This window comes from Procambarus clarkii, chromosome 54 (genome assembly GCF_040958095.1).
Source record: "Procambarus clarkii isolate CNS0578487 chromosome 54, FALCON_Pclarkii_2.0, whole genome shotgun sequence".
In the NCBI taxonomy this organism is placed as follows: domain Eukaryota; kingdom Metazoa; phylum Arthropoda; class Malacostraca; order Decapoda; family Cambaridae; genus Procambarus; species Procambarus clarkii.
This window is the reverse complement of record NC_091203.1, coordinates 13119046-13140129: the sequence shown is the minus strand read 5'-3', so window position 1 is coordinate 13140129 and position 21084 is coordinate 13119046. Positions and strand designations below refer to the sequence as shown.

At 37.0% G+C, this 21084-nt stretch overlaps 2 protein-coding genes across 2 annotated transcripts; both read left to right on the top strand.

Annotated features, from left to right (window-relative positions):
- The first annotated feature begins 6178 nt into the window (after positions 1-6178).
- LOC138352672 (uncharacterized) lies at positions 6179-6747 on the top strand. The gene is made up of 2 exons (XM_069305247.1): positions 6179-6190; positions 6367-6747. The coding sequence occupies exons 1-2, from the start codon at positions 6179-6181 to the stop codon at positions 6745-6747; spliced, it is 393 nt and encodes a 130-aa protein (XP_069161348.1).
- A 5764-nt stretch (positions 6748-12511) lies between these two features.
- On the top strand, positions 12512-13092 carry LOC123771389 (uncharacterized). Its single transcript, XM_045763896.2, has 2 exons — positions 12512-12523; positions 12700-13092. The coding sequence occupies exons 1-2, from the start codon at positions 12512-12514 to the stop codon at positions 13090-13092; spliced, it is 405 nt and encodes a 134-aa protein (XP_045619852.2).
- The last annotated feature ends 7992 nt before the right edge of the window (positions 13093-21084 follow it).

Genomic DNA, 21084 nt, shown 5'->3' with positions numbered 1-21084 from the left:
GTGTTTCCGGTTGCTTGACATGGTTAAGATGTTTAATGTTGATATGGTTAATATATCTGGAAGAATATATTAACTTCCGTCAATAATATTGATGAAAAAAGATGTATGTAATTAATTAAATTTATAGAGAAAATACTTGTTTATATTGCGATTTGGTACTGAACCTATGAAACGATTTCCGTGGAAATTGTATGCTTGCTTTAGGAGGCATGCGATGCATAGATGTATATTTTAAATACACACTACATGTCTAATAACATTTTGACAAAAACTAAATTCTATATAACAGTTTCCTATCAAATACAATACAGTAAGTTCAGATTGAGATGTCAGCATTTAAATATTTTTTAATATTTAAATGTATTTATATTTAAATAAAATTAAATATTTATATTTAAATAAAATAAAAAAATATATATTTTTTTATGTATACTCTATACAGACGTTAGCTAGATGGAATAGAGTTGGATGGGAAGGGGCCACGACTCGCCGAGCCAAAGCATCCATTTTATAAATATTGTCGGTTCTTTCCTCTGATGCAAATATGGGTAATATATGATAATATTTACTAAGACTCGCATTAATGCAAGGTTAAAGTGATATTAGTTTATAAGTAGAGTATTCTGAGTGTTGATGAAATATATTTACTGACAATTTTAGACGAAAAAATTTATATCAGCCCACGGGGGCTAGTTCACTGTACTCACCTATTTGTGTTTGCGGGGGTTACGCTCTGGCTCTTTGGTACCGCCTCTCAACTGTCAATCAACTGGTGTACAGATTTCTGAGCCTACTGGGCTCTTTCATATCTACATTTGAAACTTTGTATGGAGTCAACCTCCACCACATCACTGCCTAATGCATTCCTTCTGTTAACTAACCTGACACTGAAAATGTTGTTTCTAATGTCCCTGTGGCTGGCTCATTTGGGTACTCAGTTTCCACCTGTGTCCCCTTGTTCGTGTACCACCCGTGTTAAACAGTTTATCTTTATGTACCCGAATGGAGCCAGTTGGCCGAGCGGACAGAACGCTTTACACGTGAACCCGTGGCCCCGGGTTCGATCCCGGGCTTCGGCGAGAAACGATGGGCAGAGTTTCTTTCACCCTATGCCCCTGTTACATAGCAGTAAATAGGTACCTGGGAGTTAGTCAGCTGTCACGGGCTGCTTCCTGGGGGTGGCGGCCTGGTTGAGGACCAGATCGCGGGGACACTAAAGCCCCGAAAGCAACTCAAGATAACCCTGTCAATTCCTTTGAGAATTTTGTATGAAGTGATCTTGTCTCCTCCTTACTCTTCTGTCTTCCAGTGTCGTGAGGTTCATTTTACGCAGCTTTTCCTCGTAACTTATGCCTCTTAGTTCTGGGACTAGCCTAGTGGCATATCTCAGAACTTTTTCCAGCTTCGTCTTCTTCTTGACAAGGTACAGACTCCATGCTGGGGCCGCATACTCCAGGATTGGTCATACATGTAGGGTATAGAGAGTTCTGAATGATTCCTTACACAGGTTTCTGAAGGCAGTTCTGATGTTAGATAGTCTCGCATACGTCGCAGATGTTATTCTCTTGATGTGGGCTTCAGGAGACTAGGTTTGGTGTAACATCAACTTCTAGATCTTTCTCTTTGTCCGTTTAATGAATGACTTTATCTCTCATTCAGTATCCTGTGTATGACCTCCTGTTTCCACTGTATAGTTTCATGACCTTGCGAGGTGGAACTTTAGTAAACATTTGTTAGACCATTCATTCAATCTGTCTAGGTCATCTTGGAGCCTCATATTATCTTCCGCCGTCCTTTTCCTCTTTAAAATTTTTGCATCATCAGCAAATAATGAAAGGAATGAATCTTTTCCCTCTTGAAGTTCATTTACATATATCAGAAACAGTGCTTAGCGCCACTCATGCTGTGAGTAAACATGCTGCCACAATGACAACAAAAAGGAGGCATGGTCCGGGACCATGCCTCGGGACACTAAGCCCCGAAATCAGCTCAAGATAACCTCAAGATGCAGTATATAGCGTATAAATTAAAGAGAAGAAAAATGTGGATAATAGATTAAAAAGAACATAATATGTATTGAATAGTAAATAACTGTTCATATGAGTGTTAAAGGGAGTTTTATAACACATTAAGTATAGTTACTCAGAATTTGTCAGGATACGCATGAGAATAACAATAAAAACTATGTTTCAAGAATTGTAGGAAATTCAGGAGTTTGTATCAAGTGTGACCATCACGCCTCAACACGGAAGATTTCACTGACGCCTTTGAGATAAATTTAGCTCTGATGGCTTCGTGCCGCAGTTAATTTGTCAAACAGAATGTTTAATATTATTGTATATATATATATTGTATATATAAATGTATATATAAATATTTAATATATATATATATATATATATATATATATATATATATATATATTTATATATATATATATATATATATATATATATATATATATATATATATATATATATAAATATATATATATAAATATATATATATGTATATATATATATATATATATATATATATATATATATATATATATATATATATATATATATATATATATATATATATATATATATATATAGATATATATATACATGTATATATATATATATATATATATATATATATATATATATATATATATATATATATATATATATATATATTTATATATATATATATATATATATATATATATATATATATATATTTGTATATATATATATATATATATATATATATATATATATATATATATATATATATATATATTGATACTGATATATATACTGATACTGATACTGAGAGATTCAGCAAGAATACACGATCCTGCTTTCACTGAATGTTCATATCAGTGGGATGTTCTTGCAGCCCCAGCAACCATTATTGAGCCAACAAAACAACACAAACAATCCGGCTGGGACCACCCTGTAGTGGAAAAAGTAGCTGATGCCATGCTCAGCGTCGCAACATCAGACAAGGAGAAAACCCGTGTCAGACAGTGCGTGGCAACCATGCAGGAGACTTCCTCCCGGCAGTACCCATGTCAGCAATGGGCACACGCCTAGATCCAGAATCCCTTCGTGTAGCAGTGGCCCTCCCCCTTGGTGCCCCAATTCACACTGAATACAAGTGTATTTGCAACAGAGTGGAAGCAGACCAATACGGACTGCATGGGTTGCATTGCGGAAGCACAAAGAGCTGACATGCAAGACACAACGAGGTCAATGACATCATCAAGAGAAACCTCGTCTCAGCTAGGTGCCCAGCGGAGAGAGAACCTCGCATCCTAGGTGTCCAAAACCTGGATTTCCCTGCACTTCGCCCTGATGGCATCACCATATACTCCTGGAAGGAGGGTAGACAGTTGGTGTGGGACTACACGTGTGTATCCACCTTGGCTGACACCTATGTACACTTCGGAGCTGATCACGCATGTGGGGCGGCCAACCACAGGGAAACAGCAAAATCACTCAAGTACAGGAGACTGGATGGTCAATACCTCTTTGTTCCCATAGCGTCTCAGACGCATGGCCCCTGGGGCAAGAGTGCCTTGGGATTTCTCAAGGAATTAGGTTCCAAGCTCATTGACGTCACCAGATACCCAAGAACTTCCAGTGTTTTGTTTCAGCGTCTCAGTTTGGCGATCCAGAGGGGAAATGCTTGCTGCGTCCTCGGTTCCTCTCCGGAAGCGGAGGAGCTTCAAGAGATCCATAACCTTTAGGCATTTGCCTTGTATGTTTTGTAACCTTTAAATACACAATAAAGAACAAAAAAAAAAGGAAGGGGGTGGAAGGAGAAAAGCACACAAACTGTATTGGAGGGGACCTACATTCCCTCCAATGCGTTATGTGTGGTTTCCTCCGAGGTTATGGGTCCCCGTTCTTCCAGCCAGAGGTGGTACTCCCTTCCCTATTAATATATATATATATATATATATATATATATATATATATATATATATATATATATATATATATATATATATGTCGTACCTAGTAGCCAGAACTCACTTTTTGGCCTACTATTCAAGGCCCGATTTGCCTAATAAGCCAAGTTTTCATGAATTAATTGTTTTTCGACTACCTAACCTACCTAACCTAACCTAACCTAACTTTTTCGGCTACCTAACCAAACCTAACCTATAAAGATAGGTTAGGTTAGGTTAGGTAGGGTTGGTTAGGTTCGGTCATATATCTACGTTAATTTTAACTCCAATAAAAAAAATTGACCTCATACATAATGAAATGGGTAGCTTTATCATTTCATAAGAAAAAAATTAGAAAAAATATATTAATTCAGGAAAACTTGGCTTATTAGGCAAATCGGGCCTTGAATAGTAGGCCAAAAAGTGAGTTCTGGCTACTAGGTACGACATATATATATATATATATATATATATATATATATATATATATATATATATATATATATATATATATATATATTTATATATATATATATTATTAAATATGACCGAAAAAGTAAGATTAATAATTCTAACACGAATTTTCTCCATCTTTCGTACATTTCATTTCACTGTTGGTGGTAATTAAAAAATCAATTCTCCAAAATTCATTTTTATTTCTAGTCTGACGCGACACTTGAGCGCGTTTCGTAAAACTTATTACATTTTCAAAGACTGTTTCGTGTTCTGTCTTGTGTTTAGGAATTTAATACCCTATTAATACCACCTCACCCCATCCACCTCACTCAAATGTAGATATAAAGAAATCGAAGTTGTGTAAGTTCTATTCAGTTGTGTATGTGTAAACTAAAGTCTTTGAAAATGTAGTAAGTTTTATGAAACGCGCTCAAGTGTCGCGTCAGACTAGAAATAAAAATAAATTTTGGAGAATTTATTTTTGAATTACCACCAACAGTGAAAAGAACCGTACGAAAGATCGAGAAAATTCGTGTTAGAATTATTAATCTTACTTTTTCGGTCATATTTAATAATGTATGTCTACAGGAAAGACTGCTACCAAAATATACTAATATTAAAACGCACGACACAGCAGCAAGGAATCAAGCCGTCACGATAAAATATCGCCAGGATCTGATTCGTGATCAGATATACAAGGCAGAAAATGAAATCAAAGACAACAAAACGCAACTACTTCATGCTACAAACGAATGGAGAAATAGCAACATCGACGAAATTCTCCGTACCCGCATTGAACAACATCTCGACTACCTCACACACCGACATCACCTCAGCACTGAAACAAGGATCATCAAGAAACTAACAACGTTATATGGAGGACCTATGGCAATTCCACGACCAAGAGATAGCTTTCTGAACCTTGCAGGAATTAACCTCACTGATGACCAAGTCACTCTCCTAAATCTAGGTATAAACTGCCAAGTTATGTCCAGACCGAGTGAGATGGCCCGGAAAGTGGAGTTGGAAATTCTGTTGGACGACATATTCGACCTCGAGACACAAAAGAAGGTCACTACCAAAGATACCTTACAAGCAGAACTTATTGCGGAAGGAGGAAAGAATCGAGGCAACTACAGAAGCACCATACTGTCCCCCGAGCTCAAAGCGGCAGCTAAAAGCCTTCGTGAGAACAAGGAGATAGTTGTCAGGAGAGGTGACAAGTCGCCAATATACGTCATTCTTAAAAAAGACGAATATCTGGCGCAAATTTACATTTGCCTAACACTACATTACTTGAAAAGTCTAGCACATGTTGGAATAAAGTTAGGTTTAACCGAGGGAAGTACTAAAGCTACAACATGAGATTACTTGCCAACCACTAATCATATTTCAGTATGGAAATATTTACCAAGGTAAACTATCCCTGTATATACCAAGTATGCAGTACTTGCTAAGATTAACAAGGAATCGTAAACAGTGCATTGTCTTAACGAAAAGTAAAACATATTAAATATTTAATATTTAACATTTAACTAGGGTTTTATATTTGTTAACCTAAAGGAAAATCTTATAATAAAATATGTAATTGATTATATATGGAAAAAAAATAAAATAAAGAGATAAGAAACATATTAATTACAGCTTTCTCAGTGGAACGTCACTATAACATTGAGATACGATTCAAGGACTCAAGACTCTCCGGTATAAAAGCCCGGCATCACTGCTGCAAGACACACTCGCTCAGCTGTGGCCACAGCTAACCAACTTTTAGCCATGAAGCTCTTGGTAAGTTGCATTAACAATCGGACTCTCTGATATTGGTTAATATTTAATGTAATGTATTACATAAAATATCAAGGAAAGTAGTAGTCTTTTCGAAGAATATTTCATTTACGCGAATGAAAATATAGTACTTTACTGCTAAATATTATATGACTGTACGTGTGATTTTTCATATTTAGGTGCTTGTGATCCTGGCGGCTGCCGCTTGCGCTTCTGAGATTGAGAAGCGAGATGCAGAGCCCAGTTACGTGACGAGCAATTACGGTAGTGCTTACCCAGCATACAGTCACCGTTACCACAATGGAAAGAGGTCTGCCGAGCCAGAGCCTGAACAATCATACCCAATTTATTCCTCCGTCCTTCGACATGGTTATGATCGTCATTACTACAAGAGGTCTGCCGAACCAGAGCCTGAACCATCGTATCCTCTCTACTACGCTCCCCGTCATGGTTATCGCCGACATTTCTACAAGAGGTCTGCAGATCCTGAACCATCCTACTCAGTCTTCTCTAATTATGGTTACCGGCCACTAAACTATTATAGTCAACACTATTACTAGATTTCTGCTGACCTAAATGACACCATCTCTACTTACATTTAGGTCTATGGGGAATCAAACTATATGGTAAACCATCTCAACAATAATTTTCAGACTACGAGGCCTACATGACAAACAATTGCAAAGATCACACTCATCGCCAGGATTACTATCATTATGACATCAATGAGCTGAAATATGCATTAAATTATTCAACAAGTTTAATGTTATTTTGTTGAGTGTTCTGTTGTACAGCAAAGAAATAAATCTATATAATAATTGTTAAGTTTATTATTAATTATCATTTGCATCATTAATATCATAGTGGTATCATAACGATGAAAACGATTCAATGTGTTTCCGGTTGCTTGACATGGTTAAGATGTTTAATGTTGATATGGTTAATATATCTGGAAGAATATATTAACGTCCGTCAATAATATTGATGAAAAAAGATGTATGTAATAAATTAATTTTATAGAGAAAATACTTGTATATATTGCGATTTGGTACTGAACCTATGAAACGATTTGCGTGGAAATTGTATGCTTGCTTTAGGAGGCATGCGATGTATAGACGTATATTTTAAATACACACTACATGTCTAATAACATTTTGAAAAAAACTTAATTCTATATAACAGTTTCCTATCAAATGCAATACAGTAAGTTCAGATTGAGATGTCAGCATTTAAATATTTTTAATATTTAAATGTATTTATATTTTAATAAAATTAAATATTTATATATAAATAAAATAAAAAAATATATTTTTTTTATGTATACTCTATACAGACGTTAGCTGGAAGGAATAGAGTTGGATGGGAAGGGGCCACGACTCGCCGAGCCAAAGCATCCATTTTATAAATATTGTCGGTTCTTTCCTCTGATGCAAATATGGGTAATATATGATATTAGTTTATAAGTAGAGTATTCTGAGTGTTGATGAAATATATTTACTGACAATTTTAGACGAAAAAATTTATATCAGCCCACGAGGGCTAGTTCACTGTACTCACCTATTTGTGTTTGCGGGGGTTACGCTCTGGCTCTTTGGTACCGCCTCTCAACTGTCAATCAACTGGTGTACAGATTCCTGAGCCTACTGGGCTCTTTCATATCTACATTTGAAACTTTGTATGGAGTCAACCTCCACCACATCACTGCCTTATGCATTCCATCTGTTAACTACCCTGACACTGAAAATGTTGTTTCTAATGTCCCTGTGGCTGGCTCATTTGGGTACTCAGTTTCCACCTGTGTCCCCTTATTCGTGTACCACCCGTGTTAAACAGTTTATCTTTATCTACCCGAATGGAGCCAGTTGGCCGAGCGGACAGCACGCTTTACACGTGATCCTGTGGCCTCGGGTTCGATCCCGGGCTTCGGCGAGAAACGACGGGCAGAGTTTCTTTCACCCTATGCCCCTGTTACATAGCAGTAAATAGGTACCTGGGAGGTTAGTCAGCTGTCACGGGCTGCTTCCTGGAGGTGGCGGCCTGTTTGAGGACCAGACCGCGGGGACACTAAAGCCCCGAAATCAACTCAAGATAACCCTGTCAATTCCTTTGAGAATTTTGTATGAAGTGATCTTGTCTCCCCTTACTCTTCTGTCTTCCAGTGTCATGAGGTTCATTTCACGCAGCTTTTCCTCGTAACTTATGCCTCTTAGTTCTGGGACTAGCCTAGTGGCATATCTCAGAACTTTTTCCAGCTTCGTCTTTTGCTTGACAAGGTACAGACTCCATGCTGGGGCCCCATACTCAAGGATTGGTCATACATATAGGGTATAGAGAGTTCTGAATGATTCCTTACACAGGTTTCTGAAGGCAGTTCTGATGTTAGATAGTCTCGCATACGTCGCAGATGTTATTCTCTTGATGTGGGCTTCAGGAGACTAGGTTTGGTGTAACATCAACTTCTAGATCTTTCTCTTTGTCCGTTTAATGAATGACTTTATCTCTCATTCAGTATCCTGTGTCTGACCTCCTGTTTCCACTGTATAGTTTCATGACCTTGCATTTACTCGAGGTGGAACTTTAGTAGACATTTGTTAGACCATTCATTCAATCTGTCTAGGTCATCTTGGAGCCTCATATTATCTTCCGCCGTCCTTTTCCTCTTTAAAATTTTTGCATCATCAGCAAATAATGAAAGGAATGAATCTTTTCCCTCTTGAAGTTCATTTACATATATCAGGAACAGTGCTTAGCGCCACTCATGCTGTGAGTAAACATGCTGCCACAATGACAACAAAAAAGGAGGCATGGTCCGGGACCATGCCTCGGGACACTAAGCCCCGAAATCAGCCCAAGATAACCTCAAGATGCAGTATATAGCGTATAAATTAAGAGAGGAAAAATGTGGATAATAGATTAAAAGAACATAATAAGTATTGAATAGTAAATAACTGTTCATATGAGTGTTAAAGGGAGTTTTATAACACATTAAGTATAGTTACTCAGAATTTGTCAGGATACGCATGAGAATAACAATAAATACTATGTTTCAAGAATTGTAGGAAATTCAGGAGTTTTTATCAAGTGTGACCATCACGCCTCAACACAGAAGATTTCACTGACGCCTTTGAGATAAATTTAGCTCTGATGGCTTCGTGCCGCAGTTAATTTGTCAAACAGAATGTTTAATATTATTGTATATATATATATTTTATATATAAATGTATATATAAATATTTAATATATATATTTGTATATATATATATATTTGTATATATATATATATATATATATATATATATATATATATATATATATATATATATATATATATATATATATATATATATATTGATACTGATATATATACTGATACTGATATATATACTGATACTGATACTGAGAGATTCAGCAAGAATACACGATCCTGCTTTCACTGAATGTTCATATCAGTGGGATGTTCTTGCAGCCCCAGCAACCATTATTGAGCCAACAAAAACAACACAAACAATCCGGCTGGGACCACCCTGTAGTGGAAAAAGTAGTTGATGCCATGCTCAGCGTCGCAACATCAGACAAGGAGAAAACCCGTGTCAGACAGTGCGTGCCAACCATGCAGGAGACTTCCTCCTGGCAGTACCCATGTCAGCAATGGGCACACGCCTAGATCCAGAATCCCTTCGTGTAGCAGTGGCCCTCCCCCTTGTGTGCCCCAATTCACACTGAATACAAGTGTATTTGCAACAGAGTGGAAGCAGACCAATACGGACTGCATGGGTTGCATTGCGGAAGCACAAAGAGCTGGCATGCAAGACACAAAGAGGTCAATGACATCATCAGGAGAAACCTCGTCTCAGCTAGGTGCCCAGCGGAGAGAGAACCTCGCATCCTTGGTGTCCAAAACCTGGATTTCCCTGCACTTCGCCCTGATGGCATCACCATATACTCCTGGAAGGAGGGTAGACAGTTGGTGTGGGACTACACCTGTGTATCCACCTTGGCTGATACCTATGTACACTTCGGAGCTGATCACGCAGGTGGGGCGGCCAACCACAGGGAAACAGCAAAATCACTCAAGTACAGGAGACTGGAAGGTCAATACCTCTTTGTTCCCATAGCGTCTCAGACGCATGGCCCCTGGGGCAAGAGTGCCTTGGGATTTCTCAAGGAATTAGGTTCCAAGCTCATTGACGCCACCAGATACCCAAGAGCTTCCAGTGTTTTGTTTCAGCGTCTCAGTGTGGCGATCCAGAGGGGAAATGCTTGCTGCGTCCTCGGTTCCTGTCCGGAAGCGGAGGAGCTTCAAGAGATCCATAACCTTTAGGCATTTGTCTTGTATGTTTTGTAACCTTTAAATACACAATAAAGAACAAAAAAAAAAAAGGAAGGGGGTGGTAGGAGAAAATGCACACAAACTGTATTGGAGGGGACCTACATTCCCTCCAATGCGTTATGTGTGGTTTCCTCCGAGGTTATGGGTCCCCGTTCTTCCAGCCAGAGGTGGTACTCCCTTCCCTATTAATATATATATATATATATATATATATATATATATATATTATATATATATATATATATATATATATATATATATATTTATTTATTTATATATATATATATATATTATTAAATATGACCGAAAAAGTAAGATTAATAATTCTAACACGAATTTTCTCCATCTTTCGTACATTTCATTTCACTGTTGGTGGTAATTAAAAATCAATTCTCCAAAATTCATTTTTATTTCTAGTCTGACGCGACACTTGAGCGTGTTTCGTAAAACTTATTACATTTTCAAAGACTGTTTCGTGTTCTGTCTTGTGTTTAGGAATTTAATACCCTATTAATACCACCTCACCCCATCCACCTCACTCAAATGTAGATATAAAGAAATCGAAGTTGTGTAAGTTCTATTCAGTTGTGTATGTGTAAACTAAAGTCTTTGAAAATGTAGTAAGTTTTATGAAACGCGCTCAAGTGTCGCGTCAGACTAGAAATAAAAATAAATTTTGGAGAATTTATTTTTGAATTACCACCAACAGTGAAAAGAACCGTACGAAAGATCGAGAAAATTCGTGTTAGAATTATTAATCTTACTTTTTCGGTCATATTTAATAATGTATGTCTACAGGAAAGACTGCTACCAAAATATACTAATATTAAAACGCACGACCTAGCAGCAAGGAATCAAGCCTTCACGGTAAAATATCGCCAGGATCTGATTCGTGATCAGATATACAAGGCAGAAAATGAAATCAAAGACAACAAAACGCAACTACTTCATGCTACAAACGAATGGAGAAATAGCAACATCGACGAAAGTCCTCCGTACCCGCATTGAACAACATCTCGACTACCTCACACACCGACATCACCTCAGCACTGAAACAAGGATCATCAAGAAACTAACAACGTTATATGGAGGACCTATGGCAATTCCACGACCAAGAGATGGCTTCCTGAACCTTGCAGGAATTAACCTCACTGAGGACCAAGTCACTCTCCTAAATCTAGGAATAAACTGTCACGTTATGTCCAGACCGAGTGAGATGGCCCGGAAAGTGGAGTTGGAAATTCTGTTGGACGACATATTCGACCTCGAGACACAAAAGAAGGTCACTACCAAAGATACCTTACAAGCAGAACTTATTGCGGAAGGAGGAAAGAATCGAGGCAACTACAGAAGCACCATACTGTCCCCCGAGCTCAAAGCGGCAGCTAAAAGCCTTCGTGAGAACAAGGAGATAGTTGTCAGGAGAGGTGACAAGTCGCCAATATACGTCATTCTTAAAAAAGACGAATATCTGGCGCAAATTTACATTTGCCTAACACTACATTACTTGAAAAGTCTAGCACATGTTGGAATAAAGTTAGGTTTAAGACTTTTAAACCGAGGGAAGTACTAAAGCTACAACATGAGATTACTTGCCAACCACTAATCATATTTCAGTATGGAAATATTTACCAAGGTAAACTATCCCTGTATATACCAAGTATGCAGTACTTGCTAAGATTAACAAGGAATCGTAAACAGTGCATTGTCTTAACGAAAAGTAAAACATTAAATATTTAATATTTAACATTTAACTAGGGTTTTATATTTGTTAACCTAAAGGAAAATCTTATAATATAATATGTAATTGATTATATATGGAAAAAAATAAAATAAAGAGATAAGAAACATATTAATTACAGCTTTCTCAGTGGAACGTCACTATAACATTGAGATACGATTCAAGGACTCAAGACTCTCCGGTATAAAAGCCCGGCATCACTGCTGCAAGACACACTCGCTCAGCTGTGGCCACAGCTAACCAACTTTCAGCCATGAAGCTCTTGGTAAGTTGCATTAACAATCGGACTCTCTGATATTGGTTTAATATTTAATGTAATGTATTACATAAAATATCAAGGAAAGTAGTAGTCTTTTCGAAGAATATTTCATTTACGCGAATGAAATATAGTACTTTACTGCTAAATATTATATGACTGTACGTGTGATTTTTCATATTTAGGTGCTTGTGATCCTGGCGGCTGCCGCTTGCGCTTCTGAGATTGAGAAGCGAGATGCAGAGCCCAGTTACGTGACGAGCAATTACGGTAGTGCTTACCCAGCATACAGTCACCGTTACCACAATGGAAAGAGGTCTGCCGAGCCAGAGCCTGAACCATCATACCCAATTTATTCCTCCGGCCTTCGACATGGTTATGATCGTCATTACTACAAGAGGTCTGCCGAACCAGAGCCTGAACCATCGTATCCTCTCTACTACGCTCCCCGTCATGGTTATCGCCGACATTTCTACAAGAGGTCTGCAGATCCTGAACCATCCTACTCAGTCTTCTCTAATTATGGTTACCGGCCACTAAACTATTATAGTCAACAACTATTACTAGATTTCTGCTGACCTAAATGACACCATCTCTACTTACATTTAGGTCTATGGGAAATCAAACTATATGGTAAACCATCTCAACAATAATTTTCAGACTACGAGGCCTACATGACAAACAATTGCAAAGATCACACTCATCGCCAGGATTACTATCATTATGACATCAATGAGCTGAAATATGCATTAAATTATTCAACAAGTTTAATGTTATTTTGTTGAGTGTTCTGTTGTACAGCAAAGAAATAAATCTATATAATAATTGTTAAGTTTATTATTAATTATCATTTGCATCATTAATATCATAGTGGTATCATAACGATGAAAACGATTCAATGTGTTTCCGGTTGCTTGACATGGTTAAGATGTTTAATGTTGATATGGTTAATATATCTGGAAGAATATATTAACGTCCGTCAATAATATTGATGAAAAAAGATGTATGTAATAAATTAATTTTATAGAGAAAATACTTGTATATATTGCGATTTGGTACTGAACCTATGAAACGATTTGCGTGGAAATTGTATGCTTGCTTTAGGAGGCATGCGATGTATAGACGTATATTTTAAATACACACTACATGTCTAATAACATTTTGACAAAAACTAAATTCTATATAACAGTTTCCTATCAAATGCAATACAGTAAGTTCAGATTGAGATGTCAGCATTTAAATATTTTTAATATTTAAATGTATTTATATTTAAATAAAATTAAATATTTATATATAAATAAAATAAAAAAATATATTTTTTTTGTGAATACTCTATACAGACGTTAGCTGGAAGGAATAGAGTTGGATGGGAAGGGGCCACGACTCGCCGAGCCAAAGCATCCATTTTATAAATATTGTCGGTTCTTTCCTCTGATGCAAATATGGTAATATATGATAATATTTACTAAGACTCGCATTAATGCAAGGTTAAAGTGATATTAGTTTAAAAGTAGAGTATTCTGAGTGTTGATGAAATATATTTACTGACAATTTTAGACGAAAAAATTTATATCAGCCCACGAGGGCTAGTTCACTGTACTCACCTATTTGTGTTTGCGGGGGTTACGCTCTGGCTCTTTGGTACCGCCTCTCAACTGTCAATCAACTGGTGTACAGATTCCTGAGCCTACTGGGCTCTTTCATATCTACAATTTGAAACTTTGTATGGAGTCAACCTCCACCACATCACTGCCTAATGCATTCCATCTGTTAACTCAGTTTCACCTCTGTCCCCTTGTTCGTGTACCACCCGTGTTAAACAGTTTATCTTTATCTACCCGAATGGAGCCAATTGGCCGAGCGGACAGCACGCTTTACACGTGATCCTGTGGCCCCGGGTTCGATCCCGGGCTTCGGCGAGAAACGATGGGCAGAGTTTCTTTCACCCTATGCCCCTGTTACATAGGCAGTAAATAGGTACCTGGGAGTTAGTCAGCTGTCACGGACTGCTTCCTGGGGGTGGCGGCCTGTTTGAGGACCAGACCGCGGGGACACTAAAGCCCCGAAATCAACTCAAGATAACCTCAAGATGGAGTATATAGGGTATAAATTAAAGAGAGGAAAAATGTGGATAATAGAATAAAAGAACACAATAAGTATTGAATAATAAATAACTGTTCATATGAGTATTAAAGGGAGTTTTATAACACATTAAGTATAGTTACTCAGAATTTGTCAGATACGCAATGAGAATAACAATAAAAACAATGTTCAAGAATTGTAGGAACATCAGGAGTTTGTATCAAGTGTGACCATCACGCCTCAACACGGAAGATTTCACTGACGCCTTTGAGATAAATTTAGCTCTGATGGCTTCGTGCCGCAGCTAATTTGTCAAACAGAATGTTTTAATATTATTGTGCAATATATATATATATATATATATATATATATATATTATATATAATATATATATATATATATATATATATATAGATATATATATATATATATATATATCTATATATATATATATATATATCTATATATATATATGTATATATATATATATATATATTTGTATATATATATATATATATATGTATATATATATATATATATATATATATATATATATATATATATATATATATATATATATATATATATATATATATATATATATATATATATATTGATACTGATATATATACTGATACTGATACTGAGAGATTCAGCAGGAATACACGATCCTGCTTTCACTGAATATTCAAATCAGTGGGATGTTCTTGCAGCCCCAGCAACCATTATAGAGCCAAAAAAAAACAACATAAACAAATACGGCTGGGAACACCCTGTAGTGGAAAAAGTAGCTGATGCCATGCTCAACATCGCAACATCAGACAAGGAGAAAGCCCGTGTCAGAGCAGTGCGTGCCCCCCATGCAGGAGACTTCCTTCTGGCAGTACCCATGTCAGCAATGGGCACACGCCTAGATCCAGAATCCCTTCGTGTAGCAGTGGCCCTCCCCCTTGGTGCCCCAATTCACACTGAATACAAGTGTATTTGCAACAGAGTGGAAGCAGACTAATACGGACTGCATGGGTTGCATTGCGGAAGCACAAAGAGCTGGCATGCAAGACACAACGAGGTCAATGACATCATCAAGAGAAACCTCGTCTCAGCTAGGTGCCCAGCGGAGAGAGAACATCGCATCCTAGGTGTCCAAAACCTGGATTTCCCTGCACTTCGCCCTGATGGCATCACCATATACTCCTGGAAGGAGGGTAGACAGTTGGTGTGGGACTACACATGTGTATCCACCTTGGCTGACACCTATGTACACTTTGGAGCTGATCACGCAGGTGGGGCGGCCAACCACAGGGAAACAGCAAAATCACTCAAGTACAGGAGACTGGAAGGTCAATACCTCTTTGTTCCCATAGCGTCTCAGACGCATGGCCCCTGGGGCAAGAGTGCCTTGGGATTTCTCAAGGAATTAGGTTCCAAGCTCATTGACGTCACCAGATACCCAAGAACTTCCAGTGTTTTGTTTCAGCGTCTCAGTGTGGCGATCCAGAGGGGAAATGCTTGCTGCGTCCTCCGTTCCTGTCCGGAAGCGGAGGAGCTTCAAGAGATCCATAACCTTTAGGCATTTGTCTTGTATGTTTTGTAACCTTTAATACACAATAAAGAACAAAAAAAAAAAGGAAGGGGGTGGTAGGAGGAAAAGCACACAAACCTGTATTGGAGGGGACCTACATTCCCTCCAATGCGTATGTGTGGTTTCCTCCAAGGTTATGGGTCCCCGTTCTTCCAGCCAGAGGTGGTACTCCCTTCCTATTAATATATATATATATATATATATATATATATATATATGCGGAAAATCCACAGAGAAATATGAAATGAGGTGAACGTTTCGGCTTTGTTAAAGCCTTTGTCAACACCAGACTGACTAAGGAGAAGGGAGAAAGGGGGGGAAGATATATAGGCCGACACCTGACCACCCCATCCCAAGGGTTGGTCAGGTGTAATTAACCAAAAACAGTATAGCTTAGCGTAGAATGGTCAAAGAGGATTAAGCGGTCAGAGAATAAGGATGAAAGATTAAAGAAAAGCTTCATGAACACACAATATTTGAATATACAATTATAATGAGACATTGTAAGCCTCTCTATCAGAGTTGTTTCTTAAACTGTTGTGCAATATTATAACTTAAAAATGGATCAAGTTTGTACATTCCAGTACTAACATTAAGAAGATTTGGACACTGACTGATTAGAGCAGACTCAATCAAATTCCGTTCCACGAAATCCCCACAATTGGTAATGCTTTTTGCCCCATTCCAGTTAATATTGTGATCGCATAAACTCGTATGTAGATATAATGCATTAGACGTTTGGGCAGTTCTAATACTATAAGCATGTTGTGACAACCGCAATTGTAAGGACTTTCCTGTTTGTCCAAGGTACACAGAATCACAATCATTGCAGGGAATCGAATACACACAACCTGCTGTATCAGGGGAGTTTTTTATTAAATTGGATTTGATCGTACTATTAGTGAACACCAAATTTATATTAAGTTTCTTAAAAATCAGAGACAATTTTTCAAGTCCACTCGCATAAGGTACCACCAATGAGTTAATAATTTTTGGTTTCGCCTTAGGGACGTGATTATAAAACGTACGCTTGGCTTGTACAAACGAGAAATCCAAAAACCTCTTAGGATATTGTAAACTCTTCCCAATTTCATATATTTTAGCAATCTCTTCATCAAAAAACTCAGGGCTGCAAACCCTCAAAGCTCGTAGAAACATTCCTGAAAATACTGCCTGTTTAACTTTACTATGATGATTCGAATAAAAATGAACATACGACCCCACGTTGGTAGGTTTCCTATACACATTAAATTTGAACTTTCTAGTGACTCTATGAATCATAATGTCCAAAAACGGAAGAGTACCATTCTCCTCAGTCTCACAAGTGAATTTTATTGAAGGTACCAAAGAATTGAGTTCATTAAGAAAAACTATCTGGTCTTTGTCACACGGCCATAAGCACAAAATATCATCAACATACCTATACCAAACCACATTAGCCGGGATAATCCTGGATAAGATTTTTGTTTCAAAGAATTCCATATACAAATTGCTTAAAACTGGGGACAGGGGATTGCCCATCGCCATACCAAATGTTTGTTTGAAAAATTTTCCATTAAAACTAAAATAATTGTCTTTTATACACAATTTAATAAGTTCCAATACTTTATTGGTCTGCAAGCTCAAATTATATTTAGGCAGTTCCTCACGTAGAAATTCTAACAGATCATCAACAGGAACTTTAGTGAATAAAGAGGTCACATCGAAACTTATAAGTTTAAAATCAAAATTTAAATTCAGTGTGGATAGCTTATTAACTAAGTCCACATTGTTTGTCAAGTGTGAGTTGGAAATAGTACCAACTATAGGGGACAAAACTTTGACTAACCACTTAGTGAGTTTATAAGCCGCCGAACCAATTGAACTAATAATCGGCCTTGCCGGATTATATGGCTTATGAGTTTTTATAAGACCATACATGTAAGGAAGAGAGGGGGATCGACTTGTTAGCCTAGATATCAACTCTTTATCGCCTTTACACACGGTTTTAAGAGTTTTGTTAAAATGTGCAATCACTTTTTCAGTAGGATCTCTGTTAACCAATAGATAAGTATCCCTGTCTTCCAAGAGTAACTCCATTTTTCGGACATAGTCATCTTTATTCATAATAACTACTGCATTTGACTTATCAGCCTTGGTAATATGTAATGAACTATCTTTTTTGAGATTTTTGAACGCATGAACAAATCGACTTGGACAATTAGGAACAGAATTGTTAAGTAAAACGCCATACATCATACCTTTGCACACATTAATATCTTCAACTGAGACATTGCTATACTTTTCAAGATTGCTGAAACCTTTGGCAATATCTACATAATTGACTGTTCCGTTAGATGTGGCAAAGCTCAGGCCATATCCTAATGCAGTAATCGTGTCATTATCAAGCTGTCTATCCGAGAGGTTTATAACAAAATCCCGGTTGGAGTGTTTATTCCAGTCACTTTGTTGAATAAGTTTCTTTAATTTGAAATCAAGTTTAGTACTCACCTTTCTGCAGGTAGACCTCAAAGTAGTATAACAGTAATCCATCATACAACGGTTCCACTCAGGCGGAATGGCTTGGAGAAAAGCGTACTTACAGTTATTCACAACTTTAAAACATTCACGAACTTCAAATTTAAGTAAATCGATGTTTTTCATAAGCACTATGCGGGGTATCTCATCAAACGGCTGATCTGACAATTTAAGAACGCTGTTGGGTAATAATGAACGGGGAAGCACTTGTTCACTGAGGCATTTTCGAAGAAAACGAAGACGAATTTTTAAGGAATGAGATTTCACTAAAGCAGAACGAAGTTTAGTAACAAAAGGTTTAAGGGAAGGGTAGAGAGAGGAGAAGGCAAGAAACTGGCACGTGGTATCCATTGATGCAATTGACGATCACAAAACACTGATCATTTTATGCGGAAAATCCACAGAGAAATATGAAATGAGGTGAACGTTTCGGCTTTGTTAAAGCCTTTGTCAACACCAGACTGACTAAGGAGAAGGGAGAAGGGGGGAAGATATATAGGCCGACACCTGTCAACACCTGTCGGCCTATATATCTTCCCCCCTTCTCCCTTCTCCTTAGTCAGTCTGGTGTTGACAAAGGCTTTAACAAAGCCGAAACGTTCACCTCATTTCATATTTCTCTGTGGATTTTCCGCATAAAATGATCAGTGTTTTGTGATCGTCAATTGCATATATATATATATATATATATATATATATATAATATATATATATATATATATATATATATATAATTATATATATATATATATATATATATTAATATATATAATATATATATATATTATATATAATATATTAAATATGACCAAAAAAGTAAGATTAATAATTCTAACACGAATTTTCTCCATCTTTCTTACATTTCATTTCACTGTTGGTGGTAATTAAAAAATCAATTCTCCAAAATTCATTTTTATTTCTAGTCTGACGCGACACTTGAGCGCGTTTCGTAAAACTTATTACATTTTCAAAAACTGTTTCGTGTTCTGTCTTGTGTTTAGGAATTTATTACCCTGTTAATACCACCTCACCCCATCCACCTCACTCAAATGTAGATATAAAGGAATCGAAGTTGTGTAAGTTCTATTCAGTTGTGTATGTGTAAACTAAAGTCTTTGAAAATGTAGTAAGTTTTATGAAACGCGCTCAAGTGTCGCGTCAGACTAGAAAAAAAATGAATTTTGGAGAATTTATTTTTGAATTACCACCAACAGTGAAAAGAACCGTACGGAAGATCGAGAAAATTCGTGTTAGAATTATTAATCTTACTTTTTCGGTCATATTTAATAATGTATGTCTACAGGGAAGACTGCTACCAAAATATACTAATATTAAAACGCACGACCCAGCAGCAAGGAATCAAGCCTTCACGATAAAATATCGCCAGGATCTGATTCGTGATCAGATATACAAGGCAGAAAATGAAATCAAAGACAACAAAACGCAACTACTTCATGCTACAAACGAATGGAGAAATAGCAACATCGACGAAAGTCTCCGTACCCGCATTGAACAACATCTCGACTACCTCACACACCGACATCACCTCAGCACTGAAACAAGGATCATCAAGAAACTAACAACGTTATATGGAGGACCTATGGCAATTCCACGACCAAGAGATAGCTTCCTGAACCTTGCAGGAATTAACCTCACTGATGACCAAGTCACTCTCCTAAATCTAGGTATAAACTGTCAAGTTATGTCCAGACCGAGTGAGATGGCCCGGAAAGTGGAGTTGGAAATTCTGTTGGACGACATATTCGACCTCGAGACACAAAAGAAGGTCACTACCAAAGATACCTTACAAGCAGAACTTATTGCGGAAGGAGGAAAGAATCGAGGCAACTACAGAAGCACCATACTGTCCCCCGAGCTCAAAGCGGCAGCTAAAAGCCTTCTTGAGAACAAGGAGATAGTTGTCAGGAGAGGTGACAAGTCGCCAATATACGTCATTCTTAAAAAAGACGAATATCTGGCGCAAATTTACATTTGCCTAACACTACATTACTTGAAAAGTCTAGCACATGTTGGAATAAAGTTAGGTTTAAGACTTTTAAACCGAGGGAAGTACTAAAGCTACAACATGAGATTACTTGCCAACCACTAATCATATTTCAGTATGGAAATATTTACCAAGGTAAACTATCCCTGTATATACCAAGTATGCAGTACTTGCTAAGATTAACAAGGAATCGTAAACAGTGCATTGTCTTAACGAAAAGTAAAACATATTAAATATTTAATATTTAACATTTAACTAGGGTTTTATATTTGTTAACCTAAAGGAAAATCTTATAATATAATATGTAATTGATTATATATGGAAAAAAATAATAAAATAAAGAGATAAGAAACATATTAATTACAGCTTTCTCAGTGGAACGTC